This window comes from Verticillium alfalfae, assembly GCF_000150825.1.
Source record: "Verticillium alfalfae VaMs.102 supercont1.27 mitochondrial scaffold, whole genome shotgun sequence".
In the NCBI taxonomy this organism is placed as follows: domain Eukaryota; kingdom Fungi; phylum Ascomycota; class Sordariomycetes; order Glomerellales; family Plectosphaerellaceae; genus Verticillium; species Verticillium alfalfae.
In genome coordinates this window covers 1-23,493 of record NW_003315039.1, presented here as the reverse complement: position 1 = coordinate 23,493, position 23,493 = coordinate 1, and the positions used below count along the sequence as shown (strand labels likewise).

At 26.6% G+C, this 23,493-nt stretch overlaps 13 protein-coding genes and 25 non-coding genes across 38 annotated transcripts; all 38 read left to right on the top strand. All coding sequences in view use genetic code 4, as the record gives it.

Moving 5' to 3' along the window:
- The first annotated feature begins 390 nt into the window (after nt 1-390).
- VDBG_17225 lies at nt 391-475 on the top strand. Its single transcript has one exon. It is a non-coding gene; the product is annotated as a tRNA-Tyr (tRNA).
- A 4-nt stretch (nt 476-479) lies between these two features.
- On the top strand, nt 480-550 carry VDBG_17224. Its single transcript has one exon. It is a non-coding gene; the product is annotated as a tRNA-Asn (tRNA).
- A 48-nt stretch (nt 551-598) lies between these two features.
- Nucleotides 599-1,411, top strand: VDBG_17013 (cytochrome oxidase subunit III; the record flags this gene model as incomplete). Its single annotated transcript has 1 exon — nt 599-1,411. One exon carries the CDS (start codon nt 785-787, stop codon nt 1,409-1,411), a length of 627 nt encoding a protein of 208 aa, XP_021591730.1.
- Nucleotides 1,412-1,548: 137 nt separating this feature from the next.
- On the top strand, nt 1,549-1,621 carry VDBG_17223. The gene has a single exon. It is a non-coding gene; the product is annotated as a tRNA-Lys (tRNA).
- A 96-nt stretch (nt 1,622-1,717) lies between these two features.
- Nucleotides 1,718-1,788, top strand: VDBG_17222. Its single transcript has one exon. It is a non-coding gene; the product is annotated as a tRNA-Gly (tRNA).
- A 7-nt stretch (nt 1,789-1,795) lies between these two features.
- Nucleotides 1,796-1,868, top strand: VDBG_17221. Its single transcript has one exon. It is a non-coding gene; the product is annotated as a tRNA-Asp (tRNA).
- A 5-nt stretch (nt 1,869-1,873) lies between these two features.
- On the top strand, nt 1,874-1,953 carry VDBG_17220. Its single transcript has one exon. It is a non-coding gene; the product is annotated as a tRNA-Ser (tRNA).
- Nucleotides 1,954-2,050: 97 nt separating this feature from the next.
- On the top strand, nt 2,051-2,719 carry VDBG_17012 (NADH dehydrogenase subunit 6; the record flags this gene model as incomplete). Its single annotated transcript has 1 exon — nt 2,051-2,719. One exon carries the CDS (start codon nt 2,051-2,053, stop codon nt 2,717-2,719), a length of 669 nt encoding a protein of 222 aa, XP_021591729.1.
- Nucleotides 2,720-2,751: 32 nt separating this feature from the next.
- On the top strand, nt 2,752-2,823 carry VDBG_17219. Its single transcript has one exon. It is a non-coding gene; the product is annotated as a tRNA-Val (tRNA).
- Nucleotides 2,824-2,829: 6 nt separating this feature from the next.
- On the top strand, nt 2,830-2,901 carry VDBG_17218. The gene has a single exon. It is a non-coding gene; the product is annotated as a tRNA-Sec (tRNA).
- Nucleotides 2,902-3,295: 394 nt separating this feature from the next.
- On the top strand, nt 3,296-4,042 carry VDBG_17011 (cytochrome oxidase subunit II; the record flags this gene model as incomplete). The annotated part of the gene is made up of 1 exon: nt 3,296-4,042. The coding sequence occupies one exon, from the start codon at nt 3,296-3,298 to the stop codon at nt 4,040-4,042; it is 747 nt and encodes a 248-aa protein (XP_021591728.1).
- A 133-nt stretch (nt 4,043-4,175) lies between these two features.
- Nucleotides 4,176-4,246, top strand: VDBG_17217. The gene has a single exon. It is a non-coding gene; the product is annotated as a tRNA-Arg (tRNA).
- A 370-nt stretch (nt 4,247-4,616) lies between these two features.
- Nucleotides 4,617-6,620, top strand: VDBG_17010 (NADH dehydrogenase subunit 5; the record flags this gene model as incomplete). Its single annotated transcript has 1 exon — nt 4,617-6,620. The coding sequence occupies one exon, from the start codon at nt 4,617-4,619 to the stop codon at nt 6,618-6,620; it is 2,004 nt and encodes a 667-aa protein (XP_021591727.1).
- Nucleotides 6,621-6,965: 345 nt separating this feature from the next.
- VDBG_17009 (apocytochrome b) lies at nt 6,966-8,137 on the top strand (the record flags this gene model as incomplete). Its single annotated transcript has 1 exon — nt 6,966-8,137. The coding sequence occupies one exon, from the start codon at nt 7,379-7,381 to the stop codon at nt 8,135-8,137; it is 759 nt and encodes a 252-aa protein (XP_021591726.1).
- Nucleotides 8,138-8,983: 846 nt separating this feature from the next.
- On the top strand, nt 8,984-9,055 carry VDBG_17216. The gene has a single exon. It is a non-coding gene; the product is annotated as a tRNA-Pro (tRNA).
- Nucleotides 9,056-9,244: 189 nt separating this feature from the next.
- VDBG_17008 (cytochrome-c oxidase subunit 1) lies at nt 9,245-10,893 on the top strand (the record flags this gene model as incomplete). The annotated part of the gene is made up of 1 exon: nt 9,245-10,893. One exon carries the CDS (start codon nt 9,245-9,247, stop codon nt 10,367-10,369), a length of 1,125 nt encoding a protein of 374 aa, XP_021591725.1.
- Nucleotides 10,894-11,054: 161 nt separating this feature from the next.
- VDBG_17215 lies at nt 11,055-11,126 on the top strand. Its single transcript has one exon. It is a non-coding gene; the product is annotated as a tRNA-Pro (tRNA).
- A 2,851-nt stretch (nt 11,127-13,977) lies between these two features.
- VDBG_17007 (ribosomal protein S3) lies at nt 13,978-15,347 on the top strand (the record flags this gene model as incomplete). The annotated part of the gene is made up of 2 exons: nt 13,978-14,470; nt 14,510-15,347. The coding sequence occupies one exon, from the start codon at nt 14,562-14,564 to the stop codon at nt 15,345-15,347; it is 786 nt and encodes a 261-aa protein (XP_021591724.1).
- A 735-nt stretch (nt 15,348-16,082) lies between these two features.
- On the top strand, nt 16,083-16,153 carry VDBG_17214. The gene has a single exon. It is a non-coding gene; the product is annotated as a tRNA-Thr (tRNA).
- A 6-nt stretch (nt 16,154-16,159) lies between these two features.
- Nucleotides 16,160-16,232, top strand: VDBG_17213. The gene has a single exon. It is a non-coding gene; the product is annotated as a tRNA-Glu (tRNA).
- A 9-nt stretch (nt 16,233-16,241) lies between these two features.
- On the top strand, nt 16,242-16,312 carry VDBG_17212. Its single transcript has one exon. It is a non-coding gene; the product is annotated as a tRNA-Met (tRNA).
- A 3-nt stretch (nt 16,313-16,315) lies between these two features.
- Nucleotides 16,316-16,388, top strand: VDBG_17211. Its single transcript has one exon. It is a non-coding gene; the product is annotated as a tRNA-Met (tRNA).
- Nucleotide 16,389: 1 nt separating this feature from the next.
- VDBG_17210 lies at nt 16,390-16,472 on the top strand. The gene has a single exon. It is a non-coding gene; the product is annotated as a tRNA-Leu (tRNA).
- A 1-nt stretch (nt 16,473) lies between these two features.
- On the top strand, nt 16,474-16,545 carry VDBG_17209. Its single transcript has one exon. It is a non-coding gene; the product is annotated as a tRNA-Ala (tRNA).
- Nucleotides 16,546-16,551: 6 nt separating this feature from the next.
- VDBG_17208 lies at nt 16,552-16,624 on the top strand. The gene has a single exon. It is a non-coding gene; the product is annotated as a tRNA-Phe (tRNA).
- Nucleotides 16,625-16,629: 5 nt separating this feature from the next.
- VDBG_17207 lies at nt 16,630-16,712 on the top strand. Its single transcript has one exon. It is a non-coding gene; the product is annotated as a tRNA-Leu (tRNA).
- A 1-nt stretch (nt 16,713) lies between these two features.
- Nucleotides 16,714-16,786, top strand: VDBG_17206. Its single transcript has one exon. It is a non-coding gene; the product is annotated as a tRNA-Gln (tRNA).
- A 7-nt stretch (nt 16,787-16,793) lies between these two features.
- VDBG_17205 lies at nt 16,794-16,866 on the top strand. Its single transcript has one exon. It is a non-coding gene; the product is annotated as a tRNA-His (tRNA).
- Nucleotides 16,867-16,872: 6 nt separating this feature from the next.
- Nucleotides 16,873-16,945, top strand: VDBG_17204. The gene has a single exon. It is a non-coding gene; the product is annotated as a tRNA-Met (tRNA).
- A 4-nt stretch (nt 16,946-16,949) lies between these two features.
- VDBG_17006 (NADH dehydrogenase subunit 2) lies at nt 16,950-18,605 on the top strand (the record flags this gene model as incomplete). The annotated part of the gene is made up of 1 exon: nt 16,950-18,605. The coding sequence occupies one exon, from the start codon at nt 16,950-16,952 to the stop codon at nt 18,603-18,605; it is 1,656 nt and encodes a 551-aa protein (XP_021591723.1).
- VDBG_17005 (NADH dehydrogenase subunit 3) lies at nt 18,606-19,016 on the top strand (the record flags this gene model as incomplete). The annotated part of the gene is made up of 1 exon: nt 18,606-19,016. The coding sequence occupies one exon, from the start codon at nt 18,606-18,608 to the stop codon at nt 19,014-19,016; it is 411 nt and encodes a 136-aa protein (XP_021591722.1).
- Nucleotides 19,017-19,116: 100 nt separating this feature from the next.
- Nucleotides 19,117-19,188, top strand: VDBG_17203. Its single transcript has one exon. It is a non-coding gene; the product is annotated as a tRNA-Ile (tRNA).
- Nucleotides 19,189-19,200: 12 nt separating this feature from the next.
- On the top strand, nt 19,201-19,285 carry VDBG_17202. Its single transcript has one exon. It is a non-coding gene; the product is annotated as a tRNA-Ser (tRNA).
- A 33-nt stretch (nt 19,286-19,318) lies between these two features.
- On the top strand, nt 19,319-19,389 carry VDBG_17201. The gene has a single exon. It is a non-coding gene; the product is annotated as a tRNA-Arg (tRNA).
- A 146-nt stretch (nt 19,390-19,535) lies between these two features.
- VDBG_17004 (NADH-ubiquinone oxidoreductase chain 1) lies at nt 19,536-20,666 on the top strand (the record flags this gene model as incomplete). Its single annotated transcript has 1 exon — nt 19,536-20,666. One exon carries the CDS (start codon nt 19,878-19,880, stop codon nt 20,664-20,666), a length of 789 nt encoding a protein of 262 aa, XP_021591721.1.
- Nucleotides 20,667-20,838: 172 nt separating this feature from the next.
- On the top strand, nt 20,839-22,326 carry VDBG_17003 (NADH dehydrogenase subunit 4; the record flags this gene model as incomplete). Its single annotated transcript has 1 exon — nt 20,839-22,326. One exon carries the CDS (start codon nt 20,839-20,841, stop codon nt 22,324-22,326), a length of 1,488 nt encoding a protein of 495 aa, XP_021591720.1.
- Nucleotides 22,327-22,492: 166 nt separating this feature from the next.
- On the top strand, nt 22,493-22,666 carry VDBG_17002 (ATP synthase F0 subunit 8; the record flags this gene model as incomplete). Its single annotated transcript has 1 exon — nt 22,493-22,666. One exon carries the CDS (start codon nt 22,493-22,495, stop codon nt 22,664-22,666), a length of 174 nt encoding a protein of 57 aa, XP_021591719.1.
- Nucleotides 22,667-22,747: 81 nt separating this feature from the next.
- Nucleotides 22,748-23,431, top strand: VDBG_17001 (ATP synthase F0 subunit 6; the record flags this gene model as incomplete). Its single annotated transcript has 1 exon — nt 22,748-23,431. A coding segment is annotated over one exon (684 nt), but the record flags the coding sequence as incomplete, so codon positions are not given.
- Between the last annotated feature and the right edge of the window lie 62 nt (nt 23,432-23,493).

The following is a 23,493-nucleotide window of genomic DNA, read 5'->3' as shown; positions in this document are numbered from 1 at the left end:
AATCACCATGTCACGGTGAATTTGCTTCGGATTGGTACTAATTACTCGTCGCATGCTGAAAGGAGCGCACGTAATAAGTTTGCTCTTTTGTTATAATCTCTTCTAATATTTAAATTAGTAAATTCTAATCGAATTCTTCGCATACGTGTCTCTGATTAGTGTTAAGTCGAAATACGGTTCGTGTAGTGGAAGTTGCACGGGGTTTTTAGGAAAAAAATATAAAAATGTCTGATACCATTTAAAAATGATAAATTACTTCAAAGAAAACTATTTATCTAGGTATTATTGATCTTAATAAAGGTTTGATGAATTTAAAACCTAATTAACTAGAGTTTTAAATTAAGAGTTTGAATCTCTTCCTTATATATAGACATTTAAATTAATATACAAAGGAGAGTCCCTTTATTGGCAAGAAGGGTTGAACTGTAAATTCAATAGCACTATGCTTCTAAGAGTTCGAATCTCTTTTCTCCTAAAAAGCCTTTATAGCTCAACGGTAGAGCATAATACTGTTAATATTATGATAGATGTTCGATTCATCTTAAGGGCTTAACCGTATTTAAAATAATAAATACGGAAGTTTATAATAAATTTAAATATATTGACTAATTTAGTAAGAAGCCAATTTCAAGACCATCCTTTTCATTTAGTGTCTCCGTCTCCTTGACCTTTATATACAAGTATAGCCTTATTTAGTTTAACATTAAGTAGTGCTTTATCTTTACATAGTTTTAATAACGCTTATATATTCTTTTATATAGCACTTATAACAGTTATAGCTTCTATGTCTTTATGATTTAGAGATATAATATCTGAAGGTACATTTTTAGGTAACCATACATTAGCTGTACAAAAAGGACTTAACTTAGGTGTTATTCTTTTTATAGTTTCTGAAGCTTTATTCTTCTTAGCTATTTTCTGAGCTTTCTTCCATAGTGCTTTAACTCCTACAGTAGAATTAGGTGCTCAATGACCTCCTATGGGAATAGAACCTATAAATCCTTTTGAATTACCTTTACTTAATACTATTATATTATTATCTAGTGGAGCTACAGTTACTTACGCTCATCATGCTTTAATTAAAGGAGATAGAGCTGGATCTTTATACGGATCTATTTTTACAGTAGTATTAGCGGTAATATTTACATTCTTCCAAGGAGTTGAATATAATGTTTCATCATTTACTATTAGTGACGGTGCATTTGGAACATGTTTCTATTTTGCTACAGGTTTCCATGGATTACACGTTATAATTGGAACAATCTTCTTAGCAGTAGGTTTATGAAGAATTTACGCTTACCATTTAACTGACCATCATCATTTAGGGTTTGAATCTGGAATCTTATACTGACATTTTGTAGACGTTGTTTGATTATTTTTATACGTTTCAGTGTATTATTGAGGTTCTTAATTAAAAGAGTATTAGAATTTAAATGTTTAGTAAATAATTTTTTTTAATGTTTAAATTTTCACTATTATTTTTAATATAATTAATGTCATATAGAATAAATATATATATATATATTTATTTATTAAAATTAACTTTAAGGGACTTTAGTATAATGGTTAATACATATGACTTTTAATCATTAAAATATCGGTTCGAATCCGGTAGGTCCTAGATTTTTTTTCTAAACTATATTAAATTAATCTTTTTATAGAATTATTAGAAATAAGATGTACATAGTTTACAAACAATAAAATCTTTATTATAATTGCGATTATCGTTCAATGGTAGGACCCTTGTCTTCCAAACAAGCTATGTCGGTTCGAATCCGACTAATCGTAAAAAATTGAATTAGTAACTTAATTGGTAAAGGATTTCCTTGTCACGGAAATAGATGTCGGTTCGATGCCGATCTAGTTCGCTTACGGAAAGGTCGCTATTGGTAGGGTAAGCTGTTTGCTATACAGTGCTTTTTAAGTCTGGGAGTTCGAATCTCTTTCTTTCCGTTACAATTTTAGTATTCTAATATAAATATTACTTTTAAATTTAATATATCTATATTAGAAAATAACTCTTCCCTATTAGGGTAATTTTAAAATTAAGATGACAAATTTGTTTATTATAGATGAAATGTATACTAGTGGGTTTAAAACAGGTATGTTGGATATTGTATCTTTATTTATTATATTATGTGGTGTATTAATTATAATAAGTAAAAATCCTATAGTTTCTGTACTATTTTTAATTGGATTATTTGGAGGTGTAGCCTCATATTTAATTTTATTAGGTTTAAATTTTATAGGGTTTTCTTACTTAATTGTTTATATTGGAGCAGTGTCTATATTATTTTTATTTATATTAATGTTAATTAATATAAGAATTAGTGAATTACAAAGTAACACTAAAAATAGTATACCTTTAGCTTTATTTATAACAATTTTCTTTAATTATTCACTTTTCCAAGTATTACCTTACGATTTAGCAATATTAAATAATAATAATAATTATATAAACAATATATTATATTATATATCTTTAAATAAACAAGAAACTATTAATGATAGTAAGTTATTAAATACTAATAATGATTTATATTTTGCTACAAGTAATAGCTGAGATGGTAATTTAATAGAAACAAGTCATATTTCTAGTATAGGAAATATTTTATATACTACTAATAATATGTGATTAATCTTAGTTAGTTTAATTTTATTATTAGCTATGGTAGGTGCGATAATAATAACTATTAAATCTAATAGAAATTCTTTATAGTGATTAACATAAAAAAATCTTTATAATTCTAAAAGAAATTAGCTCAGTGGTAGAGCAGCCGTTTTACACACGGAAGGTCGAGTGTTCAAATCACTTATTTCTTATCAATAGGGAATATAGTTTAATTGGCAAAACAAGAAGCTTCAACCTTCAAATTCTTAGTTCAAGTCTGAGTATTCCTGAGTAACAATAATTAAAAAAGATATAAGTAATAATTGTTCACATATATAAGCCTAGGCTAAAGTGAATTTAACTTAAACGTGATATTTATAGGTTATTAATAATAAAAATTATGATACAAGCAGCAAAAATTATAGGAACAGGATTAGCTACAACAGGTTTAATAGGAGCAGGAGTAGGAATAGGTGTAGTATTTGGTGCCTTAATTCTAGGTGTTGCAAGAAATCCTTCTTTAAGAGGTCAATTATTTTCTTATGCAATTTTAGGTTTTGCCTTCTCAGAGGCTACAGGTTTATTCGCACTTATGATGGCATTCTTGCTTTTATACGTTGCTTAATAAATTTGAAATTTAATCCTTTTATAGGAATATTACGTACTTAATTTTCTAAAAATTTAATGTATTTAATTTTAAAAAATTTACAGTTAGACGCTCCTAGTCCTTGAGGAATTTATTTCCAGGACAGTGCTACTCCTCAAATGGAAGGATTAGTAGAATTACATGATAATATTATGTATTACTTAGTATTGATTTTATTTGCAGTAGGATGAATTTTATTTTCTATAGTTAGAAATTACGTAGAAACTAAATCTCCTATAGCTCATAAATATTTAAATCATGGGACTCTTATCGAATTAATTTGAACAATAACTCCAGCTATTATTTTAATATTAATAGCATTTCCTTCTTTTAAATTATTATATTTAATGGATGAAGTTAATGACCCTTCAATGACTATTACAGTAGAAGGTCATCAATGATATTGAAGTTACCAATATCCAGACTTTATAGATTCAAATGATGAATTTATAGAATTTGATTCATATATCGTACCAGAATCTGACTTAGAAGAAGGTGGATTAAGAATGTTAGAAGTTGATAACAGAGTTATTGTACCTGAAGAAACACATATTAGATTCGTTATTACATCTGGAGACGTTATACATTCTTATGCCGCTCCAGCTTTAGGAATAAAATGTGATGCTTACCCAGGTAGATTAAACCAAGTTTCTACTTTTATTAACAGAGAAGGGGTATTCTATGGACAATGTTCAGAAATTTGTGGAATTTTACATTCTTCTATGCCTATAGTTATAGAAAGTGTAGGTTTAGAAAGTTTCTTATCATGATTATTATCAGCCTAAGATTACTTTACTTTCTATAGAAAAAATTAAAATTATAGATTCTATAATGTAAAAAAAAATCTAGTGGAAGAACTTTTGAATGAATGTATATTCTCTTAAAAGAGTAGTACAGCTATTTAATTAAATAGTCTAACGGGTATTATCTTAATGGTAAAGAATGACATTACGGCCGTCAAGTTATGAGTTCAAGTCTCATATACCCTTGGTAACTATTGTATTATATAAATATAATACTTTTTACAGATAAGGTTGAATTAAATCCAACCTTATTGCCGAATAATTTGATGAAAAATAAATATAATAATATGAGTCTAACATTAGTACTTTTTTTAATAGGAGTTTTAGGGTTTGTATTTAATAGAAAAAATATTATATTAATGCTTATTTCTATAGAAATAATGTTAGTATCAATAACATTTTTTATATTAATAAGTTCTATAAATATAGATGATATAATAGGACAAACTTATGCTATATATATTATAATAATAGCTGGAGCAGAGTCTGCAATAGGTTTAGGTATTTTAGTAGCTTTTTATAGATTAAGAGGAAGTATAGCAATAGAATATAAATAATGTATTTAAGTATAATAGTATTACCTTTATTAGGTTCAATAATTTCAGGTTTTTTTGGTAGAAAAGTTGGTATAAGTGGAGCTCGTTTTTTAACTAGTTCAAGTATAATAATAACAACTTTAATGGCCATTATAGCTTTTTTCGAGGTAGGTTTTAATAATAGTCCTGTATTTTTACATTTATTTAAATGAATAAACAGTGAAACTTTTAATATAGTTTGAAGTTTTCAGTTCGATAGTTTAACAGTATCTATGTTAATACCTGTTTTAATTATTAGTTCTTTAGTTCATATATATTCTATCTCTTATATGAGTAGTGATCCCCATAATCAAAGATTTTTTAGTTATTTAAGCTTATTTACATTTATGATGATAATACTTGTAACAGCTAATAATTACTTATTAATGTTTGTAGGGTGAGAAGGTGTTGGAGTATGTTCATATCTTTTAGTTAGTTTCTGATTTACTAGAATTGCAGCTAACCAAAGCTCTATGTCTGCCTTTTTAACTAACAGAGTAGGGGATTGTCTTTTAACTGTAGGTATGTTTGCTATATTATGATCTTTAGGTAATTTAGATTATACTTTAGTGTTTTCATTAACTCCTTATATTAATGAAAATACTATTATTATTATAGGAATATGTCTATTAATAGGTGCCATGGCTAAAAGTTCACAATTAGGTCTTCATATTTGATTACCTATGGCTATGGAAGGTCCTACACCTGTATCTGCTTTAATTCACGCAGCTACTATGGTTACAGCGGGAGTTTACTTATTAATTCGTTCTTCTCCTTTAATTGAATATAGTTCAACTATATTATTAATATGTCTATGATTAGGAGCTGTTACTACTGTTTTCAGTTCTCTTATAGGTTTATTCCAACAAGATATAAAAAAAATTATAGCTTATTCTACTATGAGTCAATTAGGTATGATGGTTATAGCTATAGGTTTATCTTCTTATAATATTGCATTATTTCATTTAGTAAACCATGCTTTCTATAAAGGATTATTATTCTTAGGAGCGGGATCTGTAATTCACGGAGTAGGTGATAATCAAGATTTAAGAAAATATGGAGGGCTAAAAGAATATTTACCTTTAACATATTCTGTTATATTAATAGCTAGTCTTAGTTTAGTAGCTTTCCCTTTCATGACTGGATTCTATAGTAAAGATTTTATATTAGAATCTGCTTATGGTCAATATCATTTTAGCAGTATCGCTGTATACTTTATTGCTACAATAGGTGCAATATTTACTACTTTATACTCAGTTAAAATTTTATACTTAGCTTTCTTAGCTAACCCTAATGGATCAGCTAAATATTATCCATCAAAAGATAAAAATGTTAGCCATGAAGGAGATATTTTCTTAATTTTACCTTTAGTAGTTTTAGCTATTTTCTCTATCTATTTTGGATTTTTAACTAAAGATATTTTCATTGGTTTAGGTTCAGGATTCTTTACAGATAATAGTATATATATCCACCCTAACCATGAAATATTAATAGATACAGAATTTGCTGTACCTACTTTATTTAAACTATTACCTTTCTTCTTTACAATATTCTTTACAATTATAGCAATAGTTTATTTTGAATTCTTACCAAATCTAGTTAATAGTTTCAAATTATCTGGTTTAGGTTATAATATATATGGATTCTTTAATCAACGTTTCTTAGTAGAATTCTTTTATAATAAATATATTGTTAATGTAGTTTTAAATATGGGAGGTCAAACAACAAAAATTTTAGATAAAGGAAGTATAGAAATTTTAGGTCCTTTTGGATTAGAAAAAACTTTATTAAATTTAAGTAAAATTATTTCTGGTTTAAATACAGGAATTGTTACAAATTATGCTTTATATATCTTAACTGGATTCGTTGTATATGTATCTTTATATCTATCATTAGGAGATAGTTTAGACTTATTTATATTAGTATCATTATTCTCTATAATTATATTAGTATTTTATAATTCAAAAACAAGAAGTGTACAATAATAAATTTATTATTTAATCTAGTCTAATATTTAGTTTAATTTACTAAACAACTTAAAAAAAAATAGTAAAATTTTTTAATATGTAGAAACAATTTAAAATATTCTACATAGTTTTTATAAGAAATATTTAGTTATTTCTTATTTTACTTATTAATTTATTGTATATATTACATTATAGATTTTATTTGTTTTTAATATTTCTATTTAAAATAAATATTTATTTGTGTAAAGATTTAGTTAGTAAAAACAAAATAACCAAAATCGAAAATAGGATTTAAATAAACAAAGTTTTATTTTTCTTATCATTAAATCAAATAAATATAAATAATTTTTTTTATAAAAAAAAATGAGAATTTTTAAAAGTCATCCTTTCTTAAAATTAGTTAATGCTTATCTTATAGATCATTCACAACCAACTAACATAAATTATATGTGAAATTTTGGTTCTTTATTAGGAGTATGTTTAGTTATCCAAATCGTAACAGGTGTTACTTTAGCAATGCACTATAACCCTAGTGTAGCTGAAGCTTTTAACTCTATAGAACATATTATGAGAGACGTAAATAACGGATGATTAATACGTTACTTACATAGTAATACAGCTTCTGCTTTCTTCTTTTTAGTATACTTACATATAGGAAGAGGTATGTATTATGGATCATATAGAGCACCAAGAACATTAGCTTGAGTTTTAGGAACAATAATCTTTATAGTAATGGTTGTTACAGCCTTTTTAGGTTATGTTTTACTTACGGTCAAATGAGTTTATGAGGTGCTACTGTTATTACTAACCTTATAAGTGCTGTACCTTGAATAGGTCAAGATATAGTTGAATTTATCTGAGGAGGTTTTTCAGTTAATAATGCAACTTTAAATAGATTCTTTGCTTTACACTTTGTATTACCTTTTGTATTAGCTGCTTTAGTTTTAATGCATTTAATAGCTTTACACGAAACTGCTGGTGCAAGTAATCCTTTAGGTGTTCCAGGTTATTATGACAGAATACCTTTTGCTCCTTACTACTTATTTAAAGATTTAATTACAATATTTATCTTTATTTTTGGATTAAGTTTATTTGTATTCTTTATGCCTAATGTTTTAGGAGATAGTGATAATTATATTATGGCTAATCCAATGCAAACTCCTCCTGCTATAGTTCCAGAATGATATCTTTTACCATTCTACGCTATATTAAGATCTATACCTAACAAATTATTAGGTGTTATAGCTATGTTAGCTGCTATATTAATTATACTAGCTTTACCTTTAGTAGATTTAGGTAAATCTAAAGGTTTACAATTTAGACCTTTAAGTAAAGTAGCTTTCTGAATTTTTGTAGCTAATTTCTTAATATTAATGCAATTAGGAGCAAAACATGTTGAATCTCCATTTATAGAATTTGGACAAATTAGTACAGTTTTATATTTCTCTTATTTCTTAATAATAATACCTGTAGTTAGTGTAACAGAAAATATATTAGTTGTTTTATCAACAAATAACAGCTTTCTCGGCAAGTAAATTTGGTATAAAATCTAATTTAAATATAAGAAATTTTCATACCACTAGAACTCTTTCGACAGATATATATACTTTAACGATAGAACTTACAGAAGTACTTAGATTAAGTATTGGTTATTATGAAATGGCTATAGATACATTTGATTTTGCTAATAGTATGAGTAAAGAATACCGAATAGAATTTGGTCAAAACTTTACTAGTTGAGATGAGGGGTTAGAAAATTATCAAGCAGTTAGATGAGATGAAGTAGAAGGGGCTAAAGGCGAGTGTCTTGACAAAGTTAGTCAAGCTACAACTAAGTTTATTTCTAGTCAATGAATATTAGATGATTTAAAAGCTAAAGATCCTAACTGTCTTGCAAATAATTCCCGTATTTTTCAACTTTTACAAGAAGCCACTGCTAGACAAGCTGATTGAAAAGCTTTAGCGGCTAAAACAGATTGAGCTATGTAAAGTGAATATTTAGTATTAATCTTAAAAATATTCTTAATAATTTCATATAAAATTTTTTAGATGTATTAATGAGTTAAATTTAGATACTAAATTTCATTATTAATACACGAGTTGTGCATATAGATGGCTTTCTATACTTTGATTGCAAACCAAAAGAAAAATGGGTTCGATTCCCACGTAACTCTCACATTTATATCTATTTAAATAACTATTTTTTATAAGTATTCAAACAAATATAATCAACAAGAATAGTATTACTTTTATCATAATATAATAAAAGATATTTTTTTTAACTTAAAATCTATTGTACTTAAATCAATATTTGTAGTAATTAAATAAAAATTTTATAGAAATAATAGTAAAGAGATAGAAGAAATACTAAATTTAATTTACAGATTAGGGCCGGGTGGTTAGGCGCTCCTTTTGGGTAGGAGAAGAGTTGCGTTCGAACCGCAATAATCTGAATGGTTTCTATATAAATATTAATATTTTATTAAAAACCTTGTATTTATGTAAACATTTACATTTATACTTTTGATAGTTAATAATTATTTTTATTTTAATCATCAAAAATTTCATTATAAATCTACATTTTTATTTTGCTAAGTAATACTATTATGTAAATAGTACTTTAAATAAATACAAATAAACAAATGGCTCAAAGTCAAAAAAACAATATATTAAATTTAGAATCTTCAATTTCTATGGGAATTGAAAGATGATTCTTATCAACAAATGCTAAAGATATAGGTACTTTATACTTAATTTTTGCTTTATTCTCAGGGTTATTAGGTACAGCTTTTTCTGTTTTAATTAGATTAGAATTAAGCGGTCCAGGTGTTCAATATATCTCAGATAACCAATTATATAATAGTATTATTACAGCTCATGCTATATTAATGATATTCTTTATGGTTATGCCTGCCTTAATCGGAGGTTTTGGTAATTTCTTAATGCCTTTAATGGTAGGTGGGCCTGATATGGCTTTCCCTAGATTAAATAATATCAGTTTCTGATTATTACCTCCTTCTTTATTATTATTAGTATTTTCTGCATGTATAGAAGGTGGAGCTGGAACAGGTTGAACAGTTTACCCTCCTTTATCAGGATTACAAAGTCATAGTGGTCCAAGTGTAGATTTAGCTATTTTTGCTTTACATTTATCAGGGGTAAGTAGTTTATTAGGTGCTGTAAATTTCATAACTACAATAGTTAATATGAGAACACCTGGTATAAGATTACATAAATTAGCTTTATTTGGATGAGCTGTAGTTATTACAGCTGTATTATTATTATTATCTTTACCTGTATTAGCTGGTGCTATTACAATGTTATTAACAGATAGAAATTTTAATACTTCATTCTTTGAAACAGCTGGTGGAGGTGATCCTATTTTATTCCAACATTTATTCTGATTTTTTGGACATCCTGAAGTTTATATTTTAATCGTGCCTGCTTTTGGTATAATAAGTACAACTATCTCAGCTAGTTCAAATAAATCTATATTTGGATATATAGGAATGGTATATGCTATGATGTCTATCGGAATCTTAGGATTTATCGTTTGAAGCCACCATATGTATACTGTTGGATTAGACGTAGATACTAGAGCTTACTTTACAGCTGCTACTTTAATTATTGCTGTACCTACAGGAATTAAAATATTCTCTTGATTAGCTACATGTTATGGAGGTTCTATTAAATTAACACCTTCTATGTTATTTGCTTTAGGTTTTGTATTTATGTTTACAATAGGAGGATTAAGTGGTGTAGTTTAGCTAACGCTTCACTTGATATTGCTTTCCACGATACTTACTATGTAGTTGCTCATTTCCATTATGTTTTAAGTATGGGAGCTGTATTCGCTATGTTTAGTGCATGATACTTCTGAGTACCTAAAATCTTAGGTTTAAACTATAACATACTATTATCTAAAATCCAATTCTGAGTTTTATTTATAGGAGTTAATGTAACATTCTTCCCACAACATTTCTTAGGATTACAAGGAATGCCTAGAAGAATAAGTGACTACCCTGACGCTTACGCAGGTTGAAACTTAATAAGTAGTTTTGGATCTATAATTAGTGTTGTAGCTGCTTGATTATTCTTATACATTGTATACCTACAATTAGTTGAAGGAAAACCTGCAAGCAGAAATCCTTGAATGAGTGTAGAATTCTATACAGATACTTTACAAGCTTTATTAAATAGAAGTTCATTAAGTTTAGAATGAGCTTTAACTAGTCCACCTAAACCTCACGCTTTTGTAAGTTTACCTTTACAAAGTAGTATATTAGGGTCTAGATAATTTATCTTAGTAGATTTCATTATAATTTTTTTTCTAAAAAAGATTTAATATTATTTATTAAAAGCCATATTAAATATAAAAGGTTTAATAATGAAAGTTTATAACAACTAGTCTATATAAGACTAAATAATTATATTATAAAATATAATTTTTTACAGATTAGGGCCGGGTGGTTAGGCGCTCCTTTTGGGTAGGAGAAGAGTTGCGTTCGAACCGCAATAATCTGAATGGTTTCTAGAATTAATAGAAATGTAATGGATATAGAATATGTATTTATATAAATATATAAGTATACAAAGAAACTATTATGGACATCTATGCTATGTATTAACGAGTTTGAATTATTTACTCCTTTTTATAAATTTTAAATTATAACTTAGATTTATTAAGTTAAATCATTTATTGTAATTTAAAATAAAAATTATGGAAAACAAATATAAACTCTAAGAGAAATCAGTTAGTTAACGAAGGGATTGAAATATCTTAGTAACTTCAGGAAAAGAAATCAAAAGAGATTCTATTATTAACGTGAGCTAGAATAGAACAGTCTATATATTAAGTAAAACGGTCAAGAAACTGTTTGAATTTAATGGGGAACCTTCCTCAAAGGCTAAATATAATACATGAGCGATAGCGCAAAGTATCATGAGAGAAAGATTAGAAATAGTAGTTTTATAAGCAGTTCAAGCGAAAGTGAGAACGTACCTTTTGCATAATGGGTCACCAAGTTAACATTAGATGCGAGTGAAAGCGCAGATAAACCAATCGTTAAAATAACGAGAAATAATAGTGTCTAAAGTTAGACCCGAAGCCCGGTGATTTTACCACAATCAGGATTATAAAAGTCCGAACGGTTATCGTTGCAAAGATATCCGAAGAATTGTGGTAGGTAGTGAAAGACAAAACTGACCGGGATAGCTGGTTTCTGCGAAACCTATAACAGTAGGCAATTTGAGTCACATCTTAGCAGGTACAGAATTTAATCTCAGACAAGATGTATAAATTTTAAAGTGTAAGCTTTAAAATTACATTATATTTTTGTATATATCGGGGGATCGTGAAGATTTTATCGGTGAGTATGTAGACTCGGAATGGCAAAGATGAATCTTGAATTATCGGACATAGAATGATAAGGTTGTATGTCAAAAGGGAAACAGCCCAGAACAAGAGTTAAGGTTCCAAAATTATTAGTTAAGTGAAATTAAGAAAGTTTTTATTAAAGTCGATAAGGAGATTGGCTTAGAAGCAGCCGTAATTTGAAGATCTCGTAACAGAGCACTTATTAAGTTTTAAAAGCATCGAAAATTTAACGGATCTAAACAATATACCGACACCTTGTCCAATATTCGCAAAAACATAAAGTTGTATGCGAATTAAGGGGTAGCAGAACGTTGGATTAAATTAAGATATTAGATTATAAAAAATATATAACAAATAATTCAAGTGATAATGGTGACATGAGTAACAAATAAGAAGGTCAATACCATTTATTCTTTATTTTCGAATAAGGAAGGTGGTTTTAGATACCTCCGCCTAAAGCTTATGGTTTTGGTATAAAGTAACGGCCTCTAAGTTTATAACCTAAAGGTTTGGACGATGAGAAAATCTTATTTACTAAAAACAACATTTCTAAGTGAGAAGTGTGCTGGAAAAACTGTAAATATATATTTATTAAATAAATATGAAAATAACCGTACCTAGAAACTGCTACAAGTAAGCTAGTAGAGAATACGAAGGCGTTAATGGGCTAACAATCATAAAGGAACTCGGCAAACTAACTACCGTAACTTCGGGACAAGGAGAGCTCATTAGTCTTGATTAATATCAGGTAAAAAGGAAGAAGCATAAAATAGTGTTGTACGACTGTTTAATTAAAACACAGCACTTTGCTAAAAGATGAAAAATCTAAGTATTGAGTGTGATGTCTGCCCGATCCCGGCTGGTTAACAGATACTACTGAATTGTTAAAAGATTTGGTGTTGACGGAACCCCCGGTCAATGGCGGCCTTAACGTGAGGGTCCTAAGGTAGCGAAATGCCTTGCCGTTAAATGCGGTCTTGCATGAATGATGTAACGATACAACAGCTGTCTCTATGATTGACCCAGTGAAATTATAATAACTGTGCAGATACAGTTTACCTCTAGTTAGACGAGAAGACCCTATGCAGCTTTACTGTTACTAATTATAGGATATGCTAGAAAAATTTCAGGTTATAAGGTAAATTGATTAAATAAAAATGAGAATCCTTTATTTCCCTATCATATTCCAGAATTAATTCTTATTCTAAGAATTAACCTAATCTGACTTATATTTATTAATATAAGTAGTAGCCTTGGTAAAGGAATGTATGGCTAGGAGACAGTTTATGTGGGGCACAGACCCCTTAAAGAGTAAAAGGGAGTGTCTAAATATCATAAGTTATAAATTTATAACGGTGTTTGTGGTTTTATGTAGTTCAAGTGTTATTCACTTTCTATATTCAATCTTCTATACTTATTTATAGAAAAGTACCTTTATTGGTACATATAAATAAAGATAAGCAATTTTATTAAGGTACGTTTTTCCCTATAGAGAAAATAGGAGTAGAAAAGAAAAAAGTACGAAAAGTCTTTTTTGAATTAGTTATTTAAATAAAAATAATAATGAGTACTACTTACAAAGCTCAACGGCTAAATCGTGCCTTACTGTTTGATTAACAACAAATCTTACAGTTGCGTAAGCAGGGCATAGGATCACAAGATGCAACAAGGAAAGATCTTGGATTATTGGAAAAGCTACGCTAGGGATGTTTGTCCTTCAATATTTTATTAATTATTGAGAATATTATTGGGTTAATTTCAAGAATTACTTTGAAAATAAGTAAATTTGAAGCGAAATTTATCTTAGCATAAAATTAAAAAGATAAAATCGTTCAACGACTATAAGGTGAGTTATGCTAACAATAATCCTTTTTAACACCCAACATTTTTATTATACATACTTATTAAAAAAAAATAAAAGTAAATTTAAACTATTTTTTTATGAAAAAAAATACAAATCTTAATCTTTTTAATACTAATTTAAATAATAAATTTAAATCTATACCTTTTAAAACAAGATCTAATGATTTAGGAGAAGTAAGATATTTACCTCCTGTTTCAAAAGAATGAAAAAATACGGTATATTCTTATTCTAAACACGATATGAAAAATTTACCTGTATATAATAGTAATGCAAATGAAATAATTAAAGGTTATTTCAATTTGTTTTTTAAAGACCATAAATTTTTAGATTCTAGATTTATAAGTCGTAAAAAACAACGTGAATTTTTAAGAAGAATATATGTAAGTAACATAGAAACAAAACATACAAATTCTAAAATAATAGTAACGTTACATACTTTAAATATAGGTAAAAATATTTTACAAAAAAATTATAGAAATCTATCTAGATTTTTTGATTTTAAAATATTAAGTTATTGAACTCGTAAATTAAATAAAAAAATTAAAACGATAAATTTATTTATGAAACAAAAGCATACTGCTTTAAATAATAATAATAATTTATTAGTTAAATTTAATGATTTAGAAAATAAAAAAAACTTTTTATATTAAAGTATAAATTATTAAGTGAATCTTTAAGTTGATATAATTTATATTTAAAATTATATTTAACTAGAGCTATGAAATTTACATATTATAATAAATTAGATTCTTTAAGAAGATATCAATATAATTACCATCTTAATAAATTTAAGTTTGAAAATAATGTTTTCTTAGGAAAATTAAATACTATCTTATCTAAATTATATAACAATAATATAGAATTTAATATAATAAATCAAAAATCTGTTACACTTAATACAGATATACTTACTGAAATGTTAACTTTAAAAATAAGAAGAGAAAAAACAAATATTGTACCTTTAATTAAAAATGTTTTACAACACTTCAAACTACCAAAAACAAATAGAGTACAAGAAAAAAGTGGTTGAATTAAAACTAGTAGTACTTCATTACTAGAAAATAAATATAAAAATTCAAGTTTAATTTCTATATTAAATAAAAATAATTTAAATATAGACGAAAACTGTTCTTTAAATGAATTATTAAAAGAAATAACTAACTATTCTTCAAAATCTTTTGTTTCAAACGGGAATATAAATAATGTATCAAATAAGCAAGATTATAATAATATTTCTAATATAATTTTTAATTCTATAAAATATAAAAATTTAGAAGGAGTAAGATTACAAGCTAAAGGTAGATTAAGTAGACCAGGTAGAGCAGATCGTTCTCAAATAAAATTAGGATGAAAAGGAGGATTAAAAAACATAGAGGCTTCTTATAAAGGATTGTCAACAGTAACATATAGAGGTTTTGATAAACCAAATATAAGTTATTCAGTAAGTAATTCTAAACGTAGTGCAGGAGCCTTTGCAATAAGAGGTTGAGTAAGTGGAAAATAAGTATATTTATAATCAATTGATTATAAATAAAGTATAAAAATAAAAATGAAGACATAGTCTGAACCATTTTGTGAAAAATGGAAATAAAAAAAAGTTTTTTTATGATAACATGTAGAACAGGCTAATTTGCGCAAGAGTGTACAAAATGAGTGCGCGGTTTGGCACCTCGATGTCGGCTTAACTTATCCTCATGGACGCAGCAACTATGTAGGGTACGACTGTTCGTCGATTAAAAAGTTACACGAGCTGGGTTAAATACGTCGTGAGACAGTATGGTTTCTATCTTCTAGAGGGAATTGGAATAAAATAAGGATTAACCTTTGTACGAAAGGAACAGGAAAAACTTAACTCTAAAAAAGTCAAGTATTATTAATTGTTAATCTATGGTTTACCTGTTGTTTATATGCCCAATATTAATATTTTGTAAAAGCTATTTTACAAGGGATGTTACTCTCACTTAAGTAAATACATATTATAAGCATGGCAGGAAAGCTAAGTTAGTTAAAGATAAGTGCTGAAAGCATATAGGCACGAAGCTTACCTTAAGATATTTCTAATATATAATCGTAATATAATATTACAGCATAAAAATCTTAGTATTAAGATTATTATTATATTGTTTTCAATATAATATTTTTTGCAATAGGCTTTTGTTGTAAGAATCTAGAGATTTTGAGACGAAAAGTACTAATTAAAAAAATAACTATTTATTAATATATCTTACATTAAAAATTTGCTTGATTAGTATAAAAGTATTATAATTGTTTTGTAATCAATAGAAGTAAGTGCGATACTTGCATCAGGCTTTTATAGGATTAGTAGTCAAGTGGTTAAGACATAGCTCTTTCAATGCTACATACGCGGGTTCAAACCCCGCCTAGTCTAATTTCTATTTGTGGGTTGATGTAATAGTAACATATTTGGCTCATGACCAAAAGTCAGAGGTGCAAATCCTTTATCCGCATAAAGAGGCTATAGCTTAATTGGTAAAGTGTACTGCTCATGACAGTACTTATAAGTGTTCAACTCACTTTAGCCTTAAATCCGAGTGCTGGAATCGGTAGACAGGGTATTCTTAAACAATACTGATGAAATTTCGTGAAAGTTCAAGTCTTTCTTCGGATACGGGGCGATAATTTAGTTGGTAAAATGATAATTTTGCGTATTATATTCCCAGGTTCGATTCCTGGTCACTCCACAACAAGCTCGTGAAGCTCAATTGGTCGAGCAAAATATTGAAGCTATTTGGGTTGTAAGTTCAAGTCTTATCACGAGCAAAAAAAGGGTGATGATGAAATTGGTAGACATGAATAGTTTAGGACTATTTGATTTCAAATCATATCCGTTCAAGTCGGGTTCACCTTACTATGTTGTGGACTAATGGGTAAGTCATAAATTTTTGATATTTACTATTAAGTGTTCGAATCACTTCAACATAATTTTAAGGTGGATATAGATCAATCGGTAGATCAACTGTTTGTGGTACAGTCTGTTCCCTGTTCGAGCCAGGGTATTCACCCTTCAAACCCGGATAGTTTAAGTGGTTAAAACTTTAATTTCATGCGTTAAGAATGAGAATTCAAATTTCTCTCCTGGTTCAAAATGATAGTAGTTTCAATTTTATTTATATTACTTTCCAATGCCGTTACTTTAAGACGAGATGTATCAATACTATTCAATAGAGTAGCTATTTTAGCTTTAACTTACTGTATTTTACAAGATATGGTGAGTTTATCTATTGTAAGTAAAGGTATAGGGTTACATGGAGGTTTACTTCATATAACTAATATTACACAAATTTTCCATATATTTATTTTTTTTATTACTATATTAATTTTACAATTAACTAGTTTTCATCCTAGAAAAGTTTGAATTCCTGAATATTCATCTTTATCAGATTTATTAAATTCTAAACTTGTTTATTATAGAACTAAAATTATAAATAAAATGGGAGAACATTTAAAAATTATAGAATATCCCTTAATATTATTATTTGTTAATTTAGGTGGAGTTTTCTTAATGTCAACTAATGATTTAGTGTCTATTTTCCTTTCAATAGAATTACAAAGTTATGGTTTATATATTGTAAGTACAATATATAGAAATTCTGAGTCATCTACTACTGGAGGTTTAATTTACTTTTTATTAGGTGGATTAAGTTCATGTTTTATTTTATTAGGTACAGCTTTATTATATGCTAATTCTGGTACTACAAACTTAGATGGTTTATATATAATTAACAGTATAAGCGATTTTAGTGATATGACTTATTGATATAAACCTTATTATATTAATTTTTCTTTATTAGTGTTTAGTATAGGATTCTTATTTAAAATAGGTGCTGCTCCATTCCATTTTTGATCTCCTGATGTTTATGACGCTATACCTACTATAGTTACAACATTTGTAGCTATAGTTGCGAAAATTTCTATATTAATTTTCTTATTAGAATTAGTTTATTATACAAGTAATAGTTTTTCTGATCTAAATTGAACTTTTAGTTTAATAATAAGTTCATTATTTTCACTTATTATTGGGACAGTTGTTGGTTTAACACAATTTAGAATTAAAAGATTATTTGCTTATAGTACTATTTCTCATGTAGGTTATATGTTATTAGCTTTAGGAATATCAAGTATAGAATCTACTCAAGCATTTATATTTTATTTAACACAATATTCTATAAGTAATTTAAATGCTTTTGTTATATTAATAGCTATAGGATTTTCTTTCTATCGTTATGTAAGTGATAATAAAGAACATAAAGAACTTTTAGATAAAAATAATTCTCCTTTACAATTAGTTAGTCAATTAAGAGGTTACTTTTATATAAATCCTTTATTATCTATAAGTTTAGCTATTACAATATTCTCTTTCATGGGTATACCTCCTCTTGTAGGATTCTTTGGAAAACAAATGGTATTAAGTGCAGCTTTAGATAAAGGATATATATTTATAACTTTAGTTGCTATCTTAACTAGTGTTGTAGGAGGAGTTTATTATTTAACTATAATAAAAGAAATTTTCTTCTATTCACCTACATATAAAATTAACCCTTTACTAGAAAATTTAAATATACCTGGTAAAATTGAACCTAGTTCTAAAGAAGTTAATATTAAGCATGATAATATAGTTATAGCTAGTCCTATAGCATTTATTATTTCTGTTATTACTTTAATAATATTATTATTTATATTTATAAATAAAGAATGATTAAGCATGGGTACCATATTGGTACATATTTTATTTAATTATTAAATGAGTAGTATGACTTTTTTTTTTATTCTTGTGTGTATAATAGCTATACTTTTTTTAGTTCTTAATTTTGTTTTTGCACCTCATAACCCTTATCAAGAAAAATATAGTATTTTTGAATGTGGTTTTCATAGTTTCTTAGGTCAAAATAGAACACAATTTGGTATAAAGTTCTTTATATTTGGTTTAGTTTATTTATTATTAGATTTAGAAATTATATCTATATATCCCTATGGTGTTAGTGAATATGATAATGGTATATATGGTTTAGCCATTGTACTTATTTTCACTCTTATTATAACTGTAGGATTTGTATTTGAATTAAGTAAAAATGCTTTAAAAATAGATAGTAGACAATCTCTTACTAATTTAAAAAAATCTAATACATATTTAGATACTTTCTCAGAAAAATAATATCGTGTTTTTTTTTCAAAAAATTATTTATTAGTTGAAGAGAATATTTTTGTATAAATTCTTTACAATAATTTTTCAGTCAACCTTTTATATCTAATTAGATTCTTTAACTTAATCGGTAGAGTGCATTTTTGATAAGAATGTGATCCAAGTTCGATTCTTGGAAGAATTATTAAAATATATAAGAGATTTGACCGAGTGGACGATGGTGGTAACCTTGAGTTTTATTAAGAAGCAATTCTTCATGGGTTCGAATCCCATATTCTCTGTTTTAATTTAATTTGATATTAATTGTAATTAATTTCTCATTAGCTCAATGGTAGAGCAGAATACTTCTAATATTCCGATTCTAGTTCGAATCTAGGATGAGAGTTGGATTTTATTCCTTTTTAAATAAATTATAATTAACAACCTAATATTAGGATTACCTTTTTTTTTTATATTGTTTTTTTATAAAGTTTTGTATTTTCTATATGTAACACTTTACATTTATTACTTGCTTTATTTCAAAATAATTATAAATTAAATCAAAAATTTAAACTAAATGTTTTATACATCTACTCTTTTATCTATATTAGAAGTAATATTACTTATATTACCTGCTTTATTAGCTGTAGCTTTTGTAACAGTAGCTGAAAGAAAAACAATGGCTAGCATGCAAAGAAGACTAGGACCTAATGCCGTAGGGTATTACGGACTACTTCAAGCTTTTGCGGATGCTTTAAAATTAATTTTAAAAGAATATGTAGCACCAACACAAGCTAACACTATTCTATTTTTCTTAGGTCCTGTTATTACACTAGTTTTTGCTTTATTAGGTTACGCAGTAATACTTACGGACCTGGTTTAGTTTTAAACGACATGGAACTTGGTATATTATATATGTTAGCTGTTTCATCATTAGGGACATATGGTATTTTATTAGCAGGATGAAGTGCTAATAGTAAATATGCATTCTTAGGTTCTCTTAGAAGTACAGCCCAATTAATTAGTTACGAACTTGTTTTAAGTTCAGCAATTTTATTAATAATTATGATTACTAGTAGTCTTAATTTAAATATGAACATACAAGCTCAAAAAGCAGTATGACTTTTATTACCATTATTCCCTGTTTTCTTAATATTCTTTATAGGTACTATAGCTGAAACAAATAGAGCTCCTTTTGATTTAGCTGAGGCTGAATCTGAATTAGTTAGTGGATTTATGACAGAACACGCGGCAGTTGTGTTTGTATTCTTTTTCTTAGCTGAATATGGTAGTATCTTATTAATGTGTATATTAACTAGTATTCTTTTCATAGGAGGATACTTATCAGGATTTGACCTAATTTACTGATTTAATACTATAAATAATATTTGAGCATATATTTTCGATATTGATTGAGTAGTATCTTCAGAATACTATACTATAAAAAATTATGTAGCTAGTTTTGCTGAAAGTGGTCTTTTCTATGGTATTATTATAGGATTAAAAAGTGCTATTTTTGTATTTGTTTTCATATGAGTAAGAGCGTCATTCCCTAGAATACGTTTTGATCAATTAATGTCATTCTGTTGAACAGTATTATTACCATTAATGTTTGCATTTATTGTTTTATTACCTTGTACTTTATATTCATTTGATGTATTTGTACTAAATATAGCTATATAATATAAAAATTAATAGTAATTAAATTAATAACTTTATTATAAATTAATTGTTTTAATTTAATTATATTATTAGAAACATTAGTAATATACTGTAAAATAATATATTACTAATTTCGTCATATAATCATAGTATATGATGTGAACTATGTCTTATCAAAATTATATTAAAAAAAATGTTATTATCTCTTTTACTTATTATTCCTATAATAGGAATATTTATTATATCTAATTTAAAAGCTTATTCTGTAGGTTCATCTTTAATTGAAGCAGAAAATACTCAAAAAATAAAAGTTATAGCTTTAGTTACAGCTAGTGTAAATATGATTTTATCTTTTGTTGTTTATGTATTTTTTAATTCAAGTAGCAATCAATATCAATTTGTACAAGAACATTATAATATACAATCATTTGATATTTATCTAGGTGTAGATGGAATTTCTATTTATTTCGTTTTATTAACAACAATAATAATGCCAATCGCATTATTAGCTAACTGAAACTCAATAAAAGAAAATTTAAAATTTTATTTAATAACTATATTATTATTAGAAACATTATTACTTGCAGTATTTATGGTTTTAGATATATTATTATTTTATATTTTTTTTGAAAGTATATTACCACCTTTATTTTTATTAATTGGTTTATTCGGATCAAGTAATAAAGTTAGAGCTAGTTATTATTTTTTCTTATATACATTATGAGGATCTTTATTCTTATTATTATCTATTTTAACTATGTATTCTATAATGGGTACAACAGATTTTGATGCCTTATTTAAAACAAATTTTGACTATACAATGCAATTTGTATTATTTGGTGGTGTATTTATAGCTTTTGCTGTAAAAACTCCTACAATATTTTTAAATAATTGATTATTAAAAGCTCACGTTGAATCTCCTTTAGGTGGAAGTATAATACTAGCAGGTATTGTATTAAAATTAAGTTTATACGGTATATTTAGATTAATATTACCTATATTACCTAAAGCTACTTTAGATCTTACTTTTATAGTATATACTATAGGTGTAATTACTATTTTATACGCAAGTTTTAGTACATTAAGAACTGTAGATGTTAAAGAATTAATTGCTTACAGTTCTGTTTCTCATGCTGCTGTATATTTAATAGGTGCATTCAGTAATACAATACAAGGTATAGAAGGAAGTATAACTTTAGGTTTAGCTCACGGATTTGTATCTAGTGGTTTATTTATATGTGCAGGTGGAATATTATATGACAGATCTGGAACTAGAATGATTTATTTATACAGAGGTGTAGCTCAACTTATGCCTTTATTCTCTATATTATTCTTTATCTTATCATTAGGAAATTGTGGTGCTCCTTTAACATTAAACTTTATAGGAGAATTTATGTCTCTTTACGGAGTGTTTGAAAAATTACCTGTATTAGGTCTATTTGCCGCTACTTCTATTGTATTCTCCGCTGCATATACTATATATATGTTTAATAGAATTACATTTGGAGGTTCTTTCACTAAATTCTTTGAAGAAAATATTTCTGATACAACAAAAAGAGAATTTACATTATTATTAGTTCTTGTTTTATTTACAGTTATCCTTGGAATATACCCTTCTTTAATCTTAGACAGCTTACATTATCCTGTAGTTAATTTAATTTATAGCTTTCAATCTATATAATACATTATACTAAAAAATTATTTATTAAGATAATTTAGAATAAATATATTTATTCTCGTTATTCTTTTAATTCAATACGAACCAAAGGTTAAAAACCTATAATTAAAATAGTTTTATATTAAACATAAATACAAAGTATTCAATAAAAATTAAAAAACACAACACAATGCCTCAATTAGTACCTTTTTATTTTATGAATGAAGTAGTATATGGTTTTGCTGTAATAGTAATAGTACATTACATATTATCAAAATACATATTACCTAGAATAATTAATTTATTTATATCTCGTTTATTTACAGTATTATTAGCTGACTTAGGAAACGAATTATCTTGATAATATTAAATTATGAAATTAATATTAGTTTATAATATTATGCAAACAATCTGATTTTTAAAGGCTTACATTAAATAGTACTTAATGTACAATTTGAATACAAATATTTTATTAAATACAGAAATTACTAGTCCTCTAGACCAATTTGAAATAAGAGACCTATTAAGTATAGACGCTCCTATTTTTAACCATTTACATATATCTTTAACTAACATAGGATTATACTTAGTAATAGGACTTATCCTTATATTATCTCTTAGTATCTTAACTACAAATAATAATAAATTAGGAAGTAGTAGATGATCTATTAGCCAAGAATCTTTATACGCAACAATTCATAGTATAGTTGTAAATCAAATTAACCCTAAAAGCGGTCAAATTTATTTCCCATTTATTTATACTTTATTTATTTTCGTTTTAATAAATAATTTAATAGGATTGGTACCATATAGTTTTGCAGCTACAAGTCATTTTATTTTAACTTTTGCTCTTAGTTTTACTATAGTTTTAGGTGCAACTATATTAGGATTCCAAAACTATGGATTAAAATTCTTTTCTTTATTAGTTCCAGCTGGTTGTCCTTTACCTTTATTACCATTATTAGTTTTAATAGAATTTATATCTTATTTAGCTCGTAATGTTTCTCTTGGATTAAGATTAGCTGCTAATATCCTTTCAGGTCATATGTTATTAAACATATTAGCTGGATTTACCAACAACATAATGACTTCAGGTATTACTTTCTTCTTCTTAGGATTAACTAAATTAGGATTTGAAGTCTCTATCGCCCAAACACAACTACGAATCAACCAGCTCCGTCCCAACCGGGC